Source organism: Oncorhynchus gorbuscha, linkage group LG22 (genome assembly GCF_021184085.1).
Source record: "Oncorhynchus gorbuscha isolate QuinsamMale2020 ecotype Even-year linkage group LG22, OgorEven_v1.0, whole genome shotgun sequence".
Lineage (NCBI taxonomy): Eukaryota > Metazoa > Chordata > Actinopteri > Salmoniformes > Salmonidae > Oncorhynchus > Oncorhynchus gorbuscha.
Genome location: NC_060194.1, coordinates 2,858,893 through 2,878,205, shown reverse-complemented (window position 1 = coordinate 2,878,205; position 19,313 = coordinate 2,858,893). Strand labels below are relative to the sequence as shown.

The 19,313-nt window shown below is 43.6% G+C and overlaps 1 protein-coding gene across 2 annotated transcripts in view; it reads left to right on the top strand.

Annotated features, from left to right (window-relative positions):
* Positions 1–19,313, top strand: part of adcy8 (adenylate cyclase 8 (brain)) — a 254,215-nt gene that overhangs the window by 185,453 nt on the left and 49,449 nt on the right. For both annotated transcript variants that reach the window (XM_046321942.1, XM_046321943.1), the window contains 4 exons: positions 6,236–6,336; positions 6,960–7,161; positions 15,864–15,953; positions 18,842–19,014. In XM_046321942.1, coding sequence (XP_046177898.1) covers positions 6,236–6,336; positions 6,960–7,161; positions 15,864–15,953; positions 18,842–19,014 — 566 coding nt within the window. The remainder of the gene's footprint in view (positions 1–6,235; positions 6,337–6,959; positions 7,162–15,863; positions 15,954–18,841; positions 19,015–19,313) is intronic.

The window sequence follows — 19,313 nt, the reverse complement described above, 5'->3', positions numbered from 1 at the left end:
TTATTTGTAAATAAATGTATTTGTATTAAAATGTCTGCAAGTTTCTAACTTCTACTTTAAGTAAAATTGTCTCTTAGACTCCCATTGACATCAATGCATGACTAAGTGAAAATGTTATTTAAACTGAAGTTAGGAGTCACGCCACAATGAATATTCTATTGATCAATACAACACATAGTAACAGTCTTATAGGTTGGGATTCAAACCAATGTCGATAAATGACATCGCACTACGATTGACTGTGATTCAGATGTGTAACTGCGGTACCAGCCAACACACATATATATATATATTACACACACACACACAGTTGAAGTTGGAAGTTTACATACACTTAGGTTGGAGTCATTAAAACTTGTTTTTCAACCACTCCACAAATTTCTTGTTAACAAACTATAGTTTTGGCAAGTTGGTTAGGACATCTACTTTGTGCATGACAAGTAATTTTTCCAACAATTGTTTACAGACAGATTATTTCACTAATAATTCATTGTATCACAATTCCAGTGGGTCAGATGTTTACATACACTAAGTTGACTGTGCCTTTAAACAGCTTGGAAAATTCCAGAAAATGATGTCATGGCTTCAGAAGCTTCTGACGGGCTAATTGACATCATTTGAGTCAATTGGAGGTGTACGTGTGGATGTATTTCAAGGCCTACCTTGAAACTCAGTGCCTCTTTGCTTGCCGTCATGGGAAAATCAAAAATCAGCCAAGACCTCAGTAAAAATGTGTAGCCCTCTACAAGTCTGGTTTATCCTTGGGAGCATTTTCCAAACGCCTGAAAAGTACCATCTGTACAAACAATAGTACGCAAGTACTGGTGCACTTCACAAAATAGATGGCATCATGAGGGAGGAAATTGATGTGGACATATTGAAGCAACATCTCAAGACACCAGTTAGGAAGTTAAAGCCTGGTAGCAAATGGGTCATCCAAATGGACAATGACCCCAAGCATACTGAAAAGGTGTGTGCGAGCAAGGAGGGCTACAAACCTGACTCAGTTACACCAGCTGTTTCAGGAGGAATGGGACAGAATTCACCCAACTTATTGTGGGAAGCTTTTGGAAGGTTACCCGTAACGTTTGACCCAAGTTAAACAATTTAAAGGCAATTCTACCAAATACTAATTGAGGGTATGTAAACTTCTGACCCACTGGGAATGTGATGTTCCAAATTAAAGCTGAAATAAATCATTCTCTACTATTATTGTGACATTTCACATTCTTAAAATAAAGTGGTGATCCTAACTGACCTGAGACAGGGAATTTTTTACTAGGACTAGATGTCAGGAACTGTGTTTAAATGTATTTAGTTAAGGTGTATGTAAACTTCTGACTTCAACTGTGGGTGCAGTGACGTGGTGTTTTACAGGGTCAGCCATAGGTCAGCACATCCAGGAGCTTTAGGATTAAGTGCATTGCTCATGGGCACAGCAACAGATTTTCACCTTGTCAGCTAGGGTATTCAAACCAACAACTTTTCAGTTACTGGCCCAACACCCTAACAGCTAGGCTACCTGCCACCCGAAATTTACAAACTGCTGTTTCCAAATGCTAACGTGTGGCACAAATCCCATTCATGTCCTGGTACCGATATTAGAATTTTCACAGATTCTGTTCAAATAATCTTTAAGTGATTTTGTTGAGCTTCACAATCAATTTTAAGTTCTTCGTATGATTTGGAAATGATGCTCTAAATATGCTAATATCGGTACCATGACTTGAATGGAATTTGTGCCACAAATGCTTAAACGTTTCCATTTGGAAACAGTGCCAGGGAAAGTAGGAGTTGTGTTACCGCAGTTATACTTCCGATATAGTATAAACATGAAATTGCTGTGCAATGTTGTTGATCTGCATTGGTTTGAATACAGGCCTTTAGTCCTCATTTTGCAGCATTTTGGATTCTGTTAGATCAGCTCTAGCATCTGCATACATTATTTGAAAACTATCCTAAAGGTGAATATAATTCAATTCAGAAATACCTTTTAAAACTGCACAGATTTTATACTTACAGTGTATTTGAATCAAGGACTGATATCTAATTTAAATAATTCAGAATAACTTGATAATTTTTTTTACTGATAATTTTAGGGTAGGTAGCTAAAGTGTTTTTTTACCAAAAGGCTGATTGACTTTTCCAAGAATGAAGAATCCCTTTAAGTTTACTCATGACCAAATATCCATGCCATGGACCTGTTCTCCTTTAATACCTTGTTGAAAAAGTTGACATGTTCAGCTTTTTCACTGTTTATTTTTCCTTCTTACTTTTTGTTCCATGACTAAAGTCACTTTTCTACACCCTTGACCTTTTCAGTTGACCTTTGCCCCTTATCTGTGTTTCCCTTTTATTGTGAAACCATCTTAAGCTAAACATTTCAAGTCCCCACCCCTTTTCAGTTCGTTTCTGCCCAATGCCCAGTGAGTTGCTTTTGAATGTCCTTATTTTTGGTCAAACATGAAGCATCCTCTTTCTAATTTCCCCAGCACCCTTTGAGGAAGAGACAGAGAGAAAGGGGGCAGTGTGTCAAGGTTAAAATAGTTTTTTGTGTTTTTACATAATTTTTTATTTCTATTCATTTTAAAATGTATAAAGTACTTTGTTTTCAGATCTGATTTACTAATTTTTATTTAGTATAAGTTTTATGAAAAAAAAAAAGTTTCTATTTAATTTTTATATTATTTAGTTTTAGTGTTAGGCAAACTTTCTGTCCCTATGTGTGGGTGACTAGGAGCCATTTATGTGTTTCTGCTTTTCTGGGGATGTCACATCTTGCCACTCTGGGGCAGAAATGCATAAGGGAATTTGTCAGGTCATAGGGTAGGTTTAAAGGTAGACAGTAGTAGTGGGTCAATGTCCACAGTAAGAGGTTAAACTTCTCCACTCTCTTGGTCCCGGAGCTACCGTGTTGTAGCAGCGTAAAGTGCACCATTTCACCTGCGCAGATACTGTGTGACTGTGAGAGTCTTGTGTCATGCTCAACTCATTGGGTTCGAGTAGTAACGCTAATGAAGGCGACTAGACGAAAGTCGAGGAGTGAAGTCGGGGAAAGTGCATCTGCGACACTCAAAAGTTGAACACTGTAGGGGTTTTCCAACCAACAAGGCAGTGTCAACATAGCTGCTATTGTTTATAAAGGTTGGTCTTTATAAATGTAGAAATAAACTCACACTCACAAACTGAAAACATAATGTGTGTACAATTAATTGGTTAGAGAGAGGTCTCAAATTTAATTTAATTTGTATCCCTTGTTCGGCCTGTAGCTTTAGAATTGAGGCGGTTACGGTTTCAGTCACATCTTTGGTCACATGGGTCAACCAAAAACACCCTAAATATTGGTTGACAAATAATGACTCTCACTAACCAGGCGTTGGCTGCATGGTGCAGTTGGTGAGAAGCAACTGTAGTGACTTGAAGGCGACTTCATCAAAAACGGCATGACCTGGTCACCTGGTTTTTGTCACGTTCATGCAGTCAACATGTAGGCACAAGTTGGAAAATGTTTATTCCCATAATGCAAGACACTTTGAAAGGCAGTGACCAACGATGGTCACCGACTAGACAAAATATATCCGCTCAAACTTGCCCAATATCTGCTTTGCTGCTCTTGGCAACATCATCTTGTTGAGTCTACCTTTAAATTATAAAGTCAATGGGCGTGTTCGAGCACATCACTTTTGTCAAATCGGTCACCGCCTTTCAAAGTGTGTTGCATTATGGACATACAGTCGACATGTAGGCGCAAGTATGAACTTTACAAAAACCATGTGATCGAAGGTCAGTTGCTCTTCACCAACTTCATCCTGCAGCCATGGCTTACATTGTGGGAGGTTCTATAGTCAACCAATCATTAGGGTTTTCTTGTTTGACCCATGCATTATGTGATCAAAGACATGGGCCCAATCCCTAATAGACCCCTAAATCCTATGCCTTTTGCACTTGTGGAGATCTGAGAGGATTTGACAGGTGTAAGAAATATGGTAATAGCCCTCTGATAGGCTATGTGGAAGTTTCACCATGTTGCTTATACACACACATACATACAGACACACACACACTACATACACGCGCACACATGCATACTGACGCTACATACACACACACACACACGTTCATACTCACCACATACACTGCTGCTACTGTCTACCTATCCTATTGCCTAGTCACTATACCCCTGCTATATGTATATAGCTACGTCAATTACCTCGTACCCCTGCACATCGACTCGGCACTGGTACTCCCTCTATAGCCATGTTTAAAATAAAATGTTATTGTTATTCGCAGTGTATTTATTCCTTGTCACTTTCTTTTTTTAAATGATTTTTACAAAGTCTATCTTTAACTCTATACTGTTGGAACAACACCTGTAGTTTAGGAAGCATGTGACGAATAATCTCCACAAGTGCATAGGGAGTAGGGTTTAGGGTTTAGTTTGTGATTGTGTCTGGATAGATACAAATGAATATGATATTTGAGTCTTTCTCCCTCTCACTAATTGATTGTAAAATGTACACACATTATTTCAGTTTAGGGTGGGGGGTACTTTTATAAACAATGGCAATACTACCATTTTGATCAGAGCTTTGCTGTTGGAAAACCACATTCGTGTCCGACTTTTGGCTGTCGCACCTCCCCCGATTTCACTCCTCAACTTTAGTTTACAGTCGGTTGCTTGAGCCTTATCATTCAAACGCGTCCAATCTCAAGATTCAGAAGCTTGAAAATCCCATTCGAAAAATATTTAGAAAACCCCATTTGAATTTTTGCCCAACATAATTTTTTTATTTTTTATACTGAACATGTTATGTTTTTTTAAATATTTTTTTTAAATTAACATTTTTCGTTTTAGTTTCAGTTGTATACTGAACAAAAATATATACGCAACATGTAGTGTTGAACTCATGATTTCATGAGCTGAAATTAAACATCGCGGAAATGTTCCACAGGCATCAAAAGCTTATTTCTCTCAAATGTCGTGCTCAGATTTGATTACATCCCTGTTAGTGAGTATTTGTCCTTTTCCAAGGTAATCCATCCACCTGACAGGTGTGGCATATCAAGAATCTGATTAAACAGCATGAACATTACACAGATGCACCTTGTGCTGGGGAAAATAAAAGGCCACTCTAAAATGTGCAGTTTTGTCACACAACACAATGCCACAGATATCTCATTTTTGTTTGGCATGCTGACTGTAGGAATGTCCACCAGAGTTTTTGCCAGATAATTGAATTTTAATTTCTCTACCATAAACCGCCTCCAACATCATTTTAGAGAATTTGGCTGTACGTCCAACCGACCTCAGGCCACGTGTAACCACACCAGCCCAGGACCTCCAAATCTGGCGTCATCTGCACCTGAGACCAGCAAACTGGACAGCTGATGTAACTGAGTATTTCTGTTTGTAATAAAGCTCTCTTTTGGGCAACAACTCATTATGATTGGCTGGCCTTGCTCCCCAGGGGGTGGGACAGTCTCTCAAGTGGGTGGGCCTGTGCCCCTGCCCAGTCATGTGAAATACATAGATTAAGGCCTAATGAATTTACTTCAGTTGACTTATTTCCCTATTTGAACTGTAACTCAGTAAAATCATTGAAATTGTTGCATGTTGTGTTTACATTTTTGTTCGGTATAGTTAATAGTTAACTATAATAACCTAATAGGGTGTCATGGTGCGAGAGGTCAAAGGGCAAATCCAGTAATTATAGGACAGAGATTTCTCATACATGTCAGCCAGCTCTGCATGGTGACTCACCAGCAACGATATGTGAAGGCGTGGACAGTATATTAGCTAGCAGATGCTACTAGTATTTAGCATCGCTTGCCACCGCTGCTAATGCTAACAGCCCTTGCAAATGCATTTGTTTTGACAGTATTGCCAAACATAACAAATTGTACACACAAAATCCAAACACTATTCGTACATTAAGTTTTCCTCTTTGTTCAGTGACCTTAACTAGTTGTGGTTGTGGTGGTTTAGTATCTTGCTTCTTGAATAATCACTTTACAGTACCCAACCTCTGCCTCATCCCCAGAATCCCCAGCTAACCTCCTTCTGCTCTCCTATTTCTACCTCTATCTCTCTAACGCTTGTGGTGGACCTGTGACGTGACTGTCTGTCGTGGCATTGAAAGGTGGAGCTAGAGATTTTCATATGGCCTTGTATGTCTCTTAAACCCCTCTCCTTGTTTTTTCTTGTCTTTCCTTCTCCCTTCCCTTCACTGTGCAGTATTCCCAAATGAGGGACGAAGTGTTCAAGTCCAACCTGGTGTGCGCCTTCATCGTGCTCATCTTCATCACGGCCATTCAGAGCCTGCTGCCTTCTGCCAGGTAACAGAGGGACAGCTGTAGGATTGCAGAATTCCGGTAATATTCCTAAAGTTTCCAGGAATTGTTCAACCTGGATTTCTAGAAAACCTGGGCATTTTTTTAAAGTTACCAAAATATTGCAACACTGAACTCCTAGGGGTGGGGGAGAGGAAAGTGGATGAGGTCGACTCCTGATATATACACTTAGAATAAGGATACTACTTATAAGTGCACACTCACTTGAAGTGCGCTACAGTTTTCCATTCCCCAATTCAATAACATGTTTAATTGGTTTAGATAATGGCATACTCTAGTTTGTTTCACTGGTCTTTTGTCTTACGTCAGAGTGATGACTCCACCCATGGCAATGCGGTTGAGTAAGAATGAAGAGACAATGGCACATAGTCTTGACAGTCTCGACCTGTCAGGAGTTGTCTATAGTTCAATCAAATCCCATAATGTGATTAATGCTTTCCCACCTTCAACGTTGCTGCAACGATCACATCACCAACTCTTTTCACTGTTTTCACCAGTATTTAATTGAAACATTATACTGTCGCCATACATTTTTCAGCGGCCTTAGTGTTATTGTCCAGGGCTGCGATTGGATCACTTTGTCTACCTTCCATTGCTCATGTCTGCAGGATGGTTACCATGGTGATCCAGTTTTCCGTGCTCATCGTCCTGCACTCATTCCTAGTCCTGGTGACCACGGCGGAGGACTACAAGTGTCTGCCGTTGGTCCTGCGAAAGTCCTGCTGCTGGATCAATGAGACCTACATGGCCCGCAACGTCATCGTCTTTGTCTCCATCCTCATCAACTTCCTGGCGGCCATGATCAACATTGTGAGTTTAGCCAGACATTTACACAGCAGATGTGCATAAAGAGGGTGGCCGGCCTCCATTCTCTAACCACAAATGCCTGTTTCCTAAGTTAGGTTTATTGTAGCTTGCTCTCCGTTACTGTTCTATAAAAAAAAGAGATCTGCATTTGCACAGTATACAGTTGTGGCCAAATATATTGGCACATTTGCAATTTACTTACATAATTCTCTATTCTCAAATAAGTTTAAAAAAAAGTCAAATATAATAAAGTAAAATGTTCTTTGTCACATGCGCCGAATACAACAGATGTAACCTTAACATGAAATGCTTACTTACAAGTCCTTAACCAACAATAAAGTTCAAGAAAGAGTTAAGAAAATATTTACTCAATAAAAAAATAAAAAGAGTAACTCAATATAAGAACAATAAAGATGTTATATATAGTTGAAGTCGGAAGTTTACATACACCTTAGCAAAATACATTTAAACTCAGTTTTTTCACAGTTCCTGACATTTAATCCTAGTAAAAACTCCCTGTTTTAGGTCATGTCAGAATAATAGTAATAGAATTATTTATTTCAGATTTTTCATCACTTTCCCAGTGGGTCAGAAGTTTACATACACTCAATTGGTATTTGGTAGCATTGCCTTTAAATTGTTTAACAAACATTTACGGTAGCCTTTCACAACCTTCCCACAATATGTTGGGTGAATTTTGGCCCATTCCTCCTGACAGAGCTGGTGTAACAGTCAGGTTTGTAGGCCTCCTTGCTCGCACATGCTTTTTCAGTTCTGCCCACACATTTTCTATATGATTAAGGTCCTTTCATGATCTGGATGGACTATAAGAACTTGGTCTCCATTCAAGAAGCGAAAAGTTGTTTTTTAACAGGTTCGATTTCACACTAGCCTATCGCCCAGGATCCAAGAATCAGAAAGCAGACACCTTGTCCCACAATGTCTCTAACGAGGAGAGGAACTCCGAGCCCAACATCCCCAGCTCATGCATTGTGGCCCCTGTGATATGGAGTATTGGGACCACGGTATGACAAGCCGGGACCCAAGAACCTGACTCCAGCATGGGTCCCACTTTATGTTCCACGATCAGCCCGTCCTCAAGTGCTACAATGGGGACACTCCTCTAAATTAACTGGGCATCCAGGGGTTAATCAGACACTAACAGTTTTCTTCCGCTGAAGAGGAGGACCAAAATTCAGCGTGGTTAGTGTTCAACATCTTTAATATCGACGATAAACGAGAACACTACAAAACAACAAAAGTGAAAACCGAAACAGTCCTATCTGGTGCAATGACACAGACAGAAGACAATCACCCACAAAATACCCACAGAATATGGCTGCCTAAATATGGTTCCTAATCAGAGACAATGATAGACAGCTGCCTCTAATTGAGAACCAATCTAGGCAACCATAGACCTACACACTACCTAGAAAGGAAACAGCCCCATAAACATATAAATAACCCGAGACCAGACAAAACACATAAATCCCCCATGTCACACCCTGACCTAACCAAAATAATGTAAACAAAGATAACTAATGCCAGGGCGTGATACACTGGAGTTCCTGAGGCAGAAATTATGGAGGCCCAACATGTGAGATCCTGTTCTACATGTGCCCAAAGCAAGTCCTCATTACAAGCGACCGACTGGGTTGCTCCAACCTCTGCCCATCCCGAGCCGGCGCCCTGGTCCCACCTGTCCGTAGACTTTATTACATTTACATTTACATTTAAGTCATTTAGCAGACGCTCTTATCCAGAGCGACTTACAAATTGGTGCATTCACCTTATGACATCCAGTGGAACAGTCACTTTACAATAGTGCATCTAAATCTTAAAGGGGGGTGAGAGGGATTACTTATCCTATCCTAGGTATTCCTTAAAGAGGTGGGGTTTCAGGTGTCTCCGGAAGGTGGTGATTGACTCCGCTGTCCTGGCGTCGTGAGGGAGTTTGTTCCACCATTGGGGGGCCAGAGCAGCGAACAGTTTTGACTGGGCTGAGCGGGAGCTGTACTTCCTCAGTGGTAGGGAGGCGAGCAGGCCAGAGGTGGATGAATGCAGTGCCCTTGTTTGGGTGTAGGGCCTGATCAGAGCCTGGAGGTACTGAGGTGCCGTTCCCCTCACAGCTCCGTAGGCAAGCACCATGGTCTTGTAGCGGATGCGAGCTTCAACTGGAAGCCAGTGGAGAGAACGGAGGAGCGGGGTGACGTGAGAGAACTTGGGAAGGTTGAACACCAGACGGGCTGCGGCGTTCTGGATGAGTTGAAGGGGTTTAATGGCACAGGCAGGGAGCCCAGCCAACAGCGAGTTGCAGTAATCCAGACGGGAGATGACAAGTGCCTGGATTAGGACCTGCGCCGCTTCCTGTGTGAGGCAGGTCGTACTCTGCGGATGTTGTAGAGCATGAACCTACAGGAACGGGCCACCGCCTTGATGTTGGTTGAGAACGACAGGGTGTTGTCCAGGATCACGCCAAGGTTCTTAGCGCTCTGGGAGGAGGACACAATGGAGTTGTCAACCGTGATGGCGAGATCATGGAACGGGCAGTCCTTCCCCGGGAGGAAGAGCAGCTCCGTCTTGCCGAGGTTCAGCTTGAGGTGGTGATCCGTCATCCACACTGATATGTCTGCCAGACATGCAGAGATGCGATTCGCCACCTGGTCATCAGAAGGGGGAAAGGAGAAGATTAGTTGTGTGTCGTCTGCATAGCAATGATAGGAGAGACCATGTGAGGTTATGACAGAGCCAAGTGACTTGGTGTATAGCGAGAATAGGAGAGGGCCTAGAACAGAGCCCTGGGGGACACCAGTGGTGAGAGCGCGTGGTGAGGAGACAGATTCTTGCCACGCCACCTGGTAGGAGCGACCTGTCAGGTAGGACGCAATCCAAGCGTGGGCCGCGCCGGAGATGCCCAATTCGGAGAGGGTGGAGAGGAGGATCTGATGGTTCACAGTATCGAAGGCAGCCGATAGATCTAGAAGGATGAGAGCAGAGGAGAGAGAGTTAGCTTTAGCAGTGCGGAGCGCCTCCGTGATACAGAGGAGAGCAGTCTCAGTTGAATGACTAGTCTTGAAACCTGACTGATTTGGATCAAGAAGGTCATTCAGAGAGAGATAGCGGGAGAGCTGGCCAAGGACGGCACGTTCAAGAGTTTTGGAGAGAAAAGAAAGAAGGGATACTGGTCTGTAATTGTTGACATCGGAGGGATTGAGTGTAGGTTTTTTCAGAAGGGGTGCAACTCTCGCTCTCTTGAAGACGGAAGGGACGTAGCCAGCGGTCAGGGATGAGTTGATGAGCGAGGTGAGGTAAGGGAGAAGGTCTCCGGAAATGGTCTGGAGAAGAGAGGAGGGGATAGGGTCAAGCGGGCAGGTTGTTGGGCGGCCGGCCGTCACAAGACGCGAGATTTCATCTGGAGAGAGAGGGGAGAAAGAGGTCAGAGCACAGGGTAGGGCAGTGTGAGCAGAACCTGCGGTGTCGTTTGACTTAGCAAACGAGGATCGGATGTCGTCAACCTTCTTTTCAAAATGGTTGACGAAGTCATCTGCAGAGAGGGAGGGGGGGGGGAGGATTCAGGAGGGAGGAGAAGGTGGCAAAGAGCTTCCTAGGGTTAGAGGCAGATGCTTGGAATTTAGCGTGGTAGAAAGTGGCTTTAGCAGCAGAGACAGAGGAGGAAAATGTAGAGAGGAGGGAGTGAAAGGATGCCAGGTCCGCAGGGAGGCGAGTTTTCCTCCATTTCCGCTCGGCTGCCCAGAGCCCTGTTCTGTGAGCTCGCAATGAGTCATCGAGCCACGGAGCGGGAGGGGAGGACCGAGCCGGCCGGGAGGATAGGGGACATAGAGAGTCAAAGGATGCAGAGAGGGAGGAGAGGAGGGTTGAGGAGGCAGAATCAGGAGATAGGTTGGAGAAGGTTTGAGCGGAGGGAAGAGATGATAGGATGGAAGAGGAGAGAGTAGCGGGGGAGAGAGAGCGAAGGTTGGGACGGCGCGATACCATCCGAGTAGGGGCAGTGTGGGAGGTGTTGGATGAGAGCGAGAGGGAAAAGGATACAAGGTAGTGGTCGGAGACTTGGAGGGAGTTGCAATGAGGTTAGTGGAAGAACAGCATCTAGTAAAGATGAGGTCGAGCGTATTGCCTGCCTTGTGAGTAGGGGGGAAGGTGAGAGGGTGAGGTCAAAAGAGGAGAGGAGTGGAAAGAAGGAGGCAGAGAGGAAAGAGTCAAAGGTAGACGTGGGGAGGTTAAAGTCGCCCAGAACTGTGAGAGGTGAGCCGTCCTCAGGAAAGGAGCTTATCAAGGCATCAAGCTCATTGATGAACTCTCCGAGGGAACCTGGAGGGCGATAAATGATAAGGATGTTAAGCTTGAAAGGGCTGGTAACTGTGACAGCATGGAATTCAAAGGAGGCGATAGACAGATGGGTAAGGGGAGAAAGAGAGAATGACCACTTGGGAGAGATGAGGATCCCGGTGCCACCACCCCGCTGACCAGAAGCTCTCGGGGTGTGCGAGAACACGTGGGCGGACGAAGAGAGAGCAGTAGGAGTAGCAGTGTTGTCTGTGGTGATCCATGTTTCCGTCAGTGCCAAGAAGTCGAGGGACTGGAGGGAGGCATAGGCTGAGATGAACTCTGCCTTGTTGACCGCAGATTGGCAGTTCCAGAGGCTACCGGAGACCTGGAACTCCACGTGGGTCGTGCGCGCTGGGACCACCAGAGTAGGGTGGCCGCGGCCACGCGGTGTGGAGCGTTTGTATGGTCTGTGCAGAGAGGAGAGAACAGGGATAAACAGACACATAGTTGACAGGCTACAGAAGAGGCTACGCTAATGCAAAGGAGATTGGAATGACAAGTGGACTACAAGTCTCGAATGTTCAGAAAGTTAAGCTACGTAGCAAGAATCTTATTGACTAAAATGATTAAAATGACACAGTACTGCTGAAGTAGGCTAGCTGGCAGTGGGTGCGTTGTTGACACTAATCAAGTCGTTCCGTTGAGTGTAATAGTTTCTGCAGTGTTGCTATTCGGGGCTAGCTGGCTAGCTAGCAGTGTTGTTTACGTTACGTTGCGTTAAAAGAACGACAATAGCTGGCTAGCTAACCTAGAAAATCGCTCTAGACTACACAATTAGCTAGCTACGATCAAACAAATCAAACCGTTGTACTGTAATGAAATGAAGTGAAAATGTGATACTACCTGTGAATGCGACCGGGTTGTTGAGTTCTATTCAGAAGACGTTGGCTAGCGTTGGCTAGCTAGCAGAGTCTCCTACATTAAGGACGACAAATAGCTGGCTAGCTAACCTCGGTAAATTAAGATAATCACTCTAAGACTACACACTCTAAACCTAAACAACACAATTATCTTGGATACGAAGATACGAAGACAGCAAAGACAGCTATGTAGCTAGCTAACACTACACTAATCAAGTCGTTCAGTTGAGTGTAATAGTTTCTCCAGTGCAGCTAATCAGTGGACGTTAGCTAGCTGGCTAGTGAAGACTACGTTAGGACGGCGAAATACGATAATTACGCAATTATCTTTGATACAAAGACGGCTATGTAGCTAGCTGAGAAGAAATTGCTAAGATTAGACAAATCAAACCGTTGTGCTATAATGAAATATAATGAAATGTAATGAAAAAGTTATACTACCCGCGGGAGCGAAGTGCCGATGCGACCACTCGCTCCAACCCGGAAGGGCTTACCACTATTCTGGTGGTCATGGATCGGTTCCCCATTTCCTCGCCTTACCCAAGTTTCCCTCGGCGAAGGATACCGCTGATCTCATTATTACCCATGTCTTTCGACTACACAGACTTCCCCATGACATTGTCTCAGATCACAGTCACACGAACTGGAAGGCCTTCTGCTCATTGTTGGGGGCGTCGTTGATTCTCTCCTCTGTGTTCTAATGGTTAAACAGAACAGGCCAATAAAGAGCTGGGGAAGTTCCTCCGCTGTTTCGTCTCCACTCAGGCCAGCAACTGGTGCAAGTTCTCGTCTGGGCGGAATATGCACATAACACTACCGAACTCGTCCCCTGGACTGTCGCCATTCGAGTGCGAGTTCGGCCTCTTCCTGAACAAGAGGCCGACACGGAGGTGCCATCAGCCGAGGCGTTAATTCGACAATGTCACTGCACCTGGATCAGAGCGTGATACTCCTTGCTCCACTCTTCTGCCCGACACCAACGCCAGGCAAACCGGCACCAAAGGCCCGTTTGGCTCCTCCGACTGGGTCAACAGGTGTGGCCCTCCACCCGTGATCTTCCCTTAAGGGTGGACTCGCGGAAGCTTGCTCCACGCTACATTAGGACCATTCAAGATCCTGAGTCGCATCAACCCGGTCGGTCACCTATCCTCTCCAGCTTCCCAGGTCTATGAGGGTCTGTCCATCCTTTCCTGTCTCAAGATGGTAAGGATCAGTCCCTTCTCTCCCCCCACACCTGTCCCTCAGCCCCCTCGACTTGTGGATGGCCGCCCAGCCTACACAGTCCGGCATCTGTTGGAGGCTTGTCAGGTTCGAGGACCCTGCAGTACCTGGTGGACTGGGAGCGCTACAGTTCTGAGGAGCGGGCTTTGGTGCCTGCCCGGGACAAACTGGATCCGGGACTTGTTTGGGACTTCAACAAACTACATGGTGGTCATCCTGGCTCCACGGCTGGAGCTGCTCCTATAAGGGGTGGTACTGTCATGGTTCCACCTGTCACCAGAGGGCGGCAGAGACCGTCCTAGAGACATTAACGACACTCAGGTGTGTCCTATTACTCATTATGATATCCCTTTTAAACGAGGTGTGTTTTTTCTGGTGTCCTTTGCAGTAGCTTGAATTGTTTACCATGTGTGTTTGTTTCCTGAGTGAGTTTGTATCCTTAACCACTGATTCCTTGCCTGGTCTCTTCTCTACACCTCTACACCTGTGTCCAACCTCACAACGTCACAGTTTTACAGCACAGTCAGAGCTGGTTTGGTAAGTGGTTCTCAATGGTATTGGGCCAGTTCAATTCTACGAATGGTTCTTTGCCCAGCAATAGATTCACAGCTGACCCTACTGACCGCAATTTACCTTCTGCAGGCAATGTTCTTCTCTTTTCAGGATCAGAGCAACATTGCTTGCAAGTCATTACTTCCATCAAAGCTTGTGAAATATTCATCATTAGTCTGCGAGGTTGCAAGGTCTACGTACTGTATGCTTTTAGCACATACAGCCTAGAGGCACACAACAGTGAACTGATTGAGAAAGAGTTTTGTAGCTGTAGAATAAAGAAAAGCAGCATGAACATGGTGAAATAGGGAAAGCAGGACAACTAATACACTCTGCTGTTTACTCATTTACCTTGCTCTTATCAATTTATAAATGACTGTGTGTAATTTATATTGGGGGAAAAACAGCAAGTAGATGTTTTTCTACTTGGAACCAACAGGTTCACTCAACCTTATTCATGGTTTCCTCAACCTTATTCATGGTTTCCGCATGTGTAAAGGTGGTGGAATTAAGTCAGGGTCAGAATACAGCATATCTGTAGACATACCTCCATTTCTGTAAACTCCACTCCAAACGGAATATCTGTCTGGCACATGTGTAAACCTTGCTTAAGTTCAAGGTCAGAATATGTGTAGAGAGAGAAAAGTGCATAAAAAGGGAATGAAGTTCCTTCTACTCACTCATAACTTGGGTCAGAATTTCCCCCCAAATATTTTTGCCTCTCTGCTGCATGTAGGCTATCAGCCAGCCATACCGAATATTGATGTAAATCAGGGATCATTTTTTTGAGTGGATGGTTAGGGGGCCTGCAAATAATTACAAATAATTTGTAAACTGCAAATTGAATGCAAGAAGTTGACCACAAGAAGCACAAACAAATACAATATTTGACTAAAACACAATGTCAAACCTTTCTTTCATTTGTATACTATCACATACATTGGAGCTGATATGCTGGTGTTTTTACAGTGTTTTGTGTTTGTATTGCTTAGAACGTGAGGGTCCAAATTAAAATCACCTGAACTGAAAAACCGTGTGCGAGCAAGGAGGCCTACAAACCTGACTCAGTTACACCAGCCCCGTCAGGAGGCATGGGCAAAAATTCACCCAAGTTATTGTGGGAAGCTTGTGGAAGGCTACCCGAAACGTTTGACCCAAGTTTTAAAAAATGTATGCAATGCTACCAAATACTAACTGAGTGTATGTAAACGTCTGACCCACTGGGAATGTGATGAAAGAAGTAGAAGCTGAAATAAAAAGTGGTGATCCTAACTGACCTAAAACAGGGAATTTTTTATAGGATTAAATGTAAGGAATTGTGAAAAACTGAGTTTAAATTAATTTAGCTTAGGTGTATGTAAACTTCCGACTTCAACTATAGGTGACTTGCTACAGACACTTGACTGGAGACCGCATATCAAGCCATGCATGTTTGGATATCTCCGTAATCTAGGTACAGGGCAAGCTGGGGAAAAAAAGGCACAACCGGGTGCCTGTGAGCTCCATTCAGGGCTGACCAGGGATGTGGGTGGTGAACTTGACAATGTCTTGTGGGCAGTGTGTTCCTAACAACAATGACAATGGTATATAAAATATATATACTTGATGAGTGGTAGGGCAGGTGCTCGTGCTCTCTGCACGTGCCTGTATTTGATTATTCACTCACTGATTATTTATAGAGACAATAATGGGCAACACTGATCTCTCTCTATTCCTCTCTTGCAGCTGTGGTGTGATTTTGACAAGTCCAGCACCTTCAGCAACCAGACCTTCAACACATCCACCCTCATCCCTGACATCTGCTTCTACCCTGAGGTAACTGTACTAGACAGTAATACTTTACATTAACTTGGTTTTATACCTGTGTACTAACAATATGGTATTAACATGGCATTATTTAGTATTTCAGGGGAACACTTCACAGGGTGCAACTAAGATAACATGTTATCCAGCCACGTAGGCACATGTGTGCCTGGGCCCACCCACTGGGGAGCCCCTCTACTTGCCAATATTCCAAACGGGACATTATTAGAATTGTTACCGAAACATGCAAACACCCTCAGATAGAATTCATAGCTAGCAGTGCATCTGGAAAGTCTGGTGGACGAATGTGGGTTAGGCGGATGCCAGGAGAACCCTACCTGTCCGAATGCTTAGTGCCAGCTGTACAATTTGGAGTAATGGACTGGGGATGTTTGTCATCGTTCGAGTTAGGCCCCTTAGTTCCAGTGAAGGGAAATCTTAACTCTACAGCATACAATGACATTCTAGACGATCCTGTGCTTCCAACTTTGTGGCAACAGTTTGGGGAAGGCCCATTCCTGTTTCAGCATGACAATGCCCACATGCACATGTATGTCCATACAGAATGGTTTGTCAAAATCAGTGTGGAAGAACTTGACTGGACTGCACAGAGCCCTGACCTCAACCATTGAACACTTTTGAGATTAATTTGAACACTGAATGCAAGTCAGGCCTAATCAGTGCCTGACTTCACTAATGCTCGTGTGGCTGAATGGAAGCAAGTACCCGCAGCAATGTTCCAAAAATTTTGTGGAAAGCATTCCCGGAAGAGCGGAGGCTGTTATAGCAGCAAAGGGGGGACCAAATCCATATTTTAATGCCCATGATTTTGGAATGAGATGTTCATCGAGCATGTTTCCACATACTTTTGGTCATGTAGTGTCTTCTCATCACTCAATAGGATGAATAGGACCTTAATTCACAACATTGAAATCAAAATCCCAATATAAATGAATTGGCAATTTCCAGCTCAATAAATAAAATAACTTAATTTCCTGAACTTAACTGTTTTTGTGCCCTTCTACTGTATAATGATCATTAAAGGGGAAATCTGGGACAGCTGAAAGGGTAGGAGAATTCATACAGCTATTAACATAGCCGCGGGAAGTAGGGGTGCAAAGGGTGCTGAAGCACCCCTGGAGAATCGGAATTTAAAAAATTACAATAATATAATAAATACAGCGAAAGTGTTCACCCCCTTGGCATTTTTCCTATTTTGTTGCCTTACAACCTGGAATTAAAATATATTTTGGGGAGGGGGGGGTTTGTATCATTTGATTTACAGAACATGCCTACCACTTTGAAGATGCAAAATATTTTTTCCTGTGAAATAAACAAGAACTAAGACGAAAAAACAGAAAACTTGAGCGTGCATAACTATTCACCCCCCCAAAATCAATACCTTGTATAGCCACCTTTTGCAGCAATTACAGCTGCAAGTCTCTTGGGGTATGTCTCTATAAGCTTGGCACATCTAGTCACTGGGATGGGTTCCGCTGGTTTACAGCAATTTTAAGTCATACCACAGATTCTCAATTGGATTGAGGTCTGGGCTTTGACTAGGCCATTTCAAGACATTTAAATGTTTCCCCTTAAACCATGTGAGTGTTGCTTTAGCAGTATGCTTAGTGTCATTGTCCTGCTGGAAGGTGAACCTCCGTCCCAGTTTCAATTCTCTGGAAGAGTGAAACAGGTTTCCCTCAAGAATTTCCCTGTATTTAGCGTCATCCATCATTCCTTCAATTCTGACCTGTTTCCCAGTCCCTGCCAATTAAAAACATCCCCACAGCATGATGCTGCCCCCACCATGTTTCACTGTGGGGATGGGTTTCTTGGGGTGATGCGAGGTGCTGGGTTTGTGCCAGACATTTTCTTTGATGGCCAAAAAGCTCAATTTTAGTCTCATCTGACCAGAGTACCTTCTTCCTTATGTTTGGGGAGTCTCCCACATGCCTTTTGGCGAACACCAAACGTGTTTGCTTATTTTTTTCTTTAAGCAATGCCTTTTTTTCTGGCCACTCTGTCGTAAAGCCCAGCTCAGTGTGCGGTTTAAAGTTGTTCTATGGACAGATACTCCAATCTCCGCTGTGGAGCTTTGCAGCTCCTTCAGGGTTATCTTTTGGTCTCTTTGTTGCATGTCCTCCTTGCCTGGTCTGTGAGTTTTGGTGGGCGGCCCTCTCTCGACAGGTTTGTTGTGGTGCTAAATTCTTTCCATTTTTTAAATAATGGATTTAGTTTCTGAATGGTTTCTATAACCCAACCCTGATCTGTATTTCTCCGCAACTTTGTCCCTGACCTATTTGTAGAGCTCCTAGGTCTTCATGGTGATGCTTGCTTGGTGATGCCCCTTGCTTAGTGATGTTGCAGATTCTGGGGCCTTTCAGAACAGGTGTATATATACTGAGATCATGTGACAGATCATGTGACACTTAGATTGCACACAGGTGGACTTTATTTAACTAATTATGTGACTTCTGAAGGTAATTGGTTGCACCAGATTAATTCTTTTTTTTTCATTTCACTTCACCAATTTGGACTATTTTGTGTATGTTCATTACATGAAATCAAAATTAAAATCCATTTAAATTGCAGGTTGTAATGCAACAAAGAAGGGAAAAAGCCAAGGGGATGAATACTTTTGCAACGCACTGTATATATAATTTGATTATATATTTGTTTTAGTCACAAAAGTATTGCACTGGGCCTTTACTAGTCCTGCAAATGTTTACCTCTGAGGTGCAGTACAACATCACAAACCAAACTAAGCTCACGTGGCATTTATAGTTATACTCTTCAAGAACGAATGGCTATAGTAAATGTATTTAAAAAGACCAAAAATGTATGTACCAATTCCAGATTACCCCTGTAAGTGTTGTGTGTGTCAATGTTTTCCTCCACAGTATTTTGTGTTCACGGGGGTGCTCGCCATGGTGACGTGCGCAGTGTTCCTGCGACTGAACTCGGTCCTAAAGCTCGCTGTGCTCCTGGTCATGATTGCTATCTACTCCCTACTCACTGAAGCCTTCTACACCTCCCTGTTTTTACGCTACGACTATGTCCACCACAACACAGAGTGAGTGATGTAACATTACAGTGTATCTTAACACCAAAATGCCTTCAATTGTTTGCTCCCAAATATAGGCATTATCTACAATAATTTAGTCAATTAAGATGGTGCGTACCTTTCCCAATCATTTGGGAATTTGTTATACAGTACGTAGATGGATACACGACAAATGCTGGACTTATCTTGACATTAGACTGCTTTTGATGGCCCCACAGGGAGCTAGTGTTTTAGCACAAGCTCGCTAGCCTTTTCTTTCTGTTTCTTTGTCTTACATTGGCCATTGAAACTACTGTTAGTCACTTTCA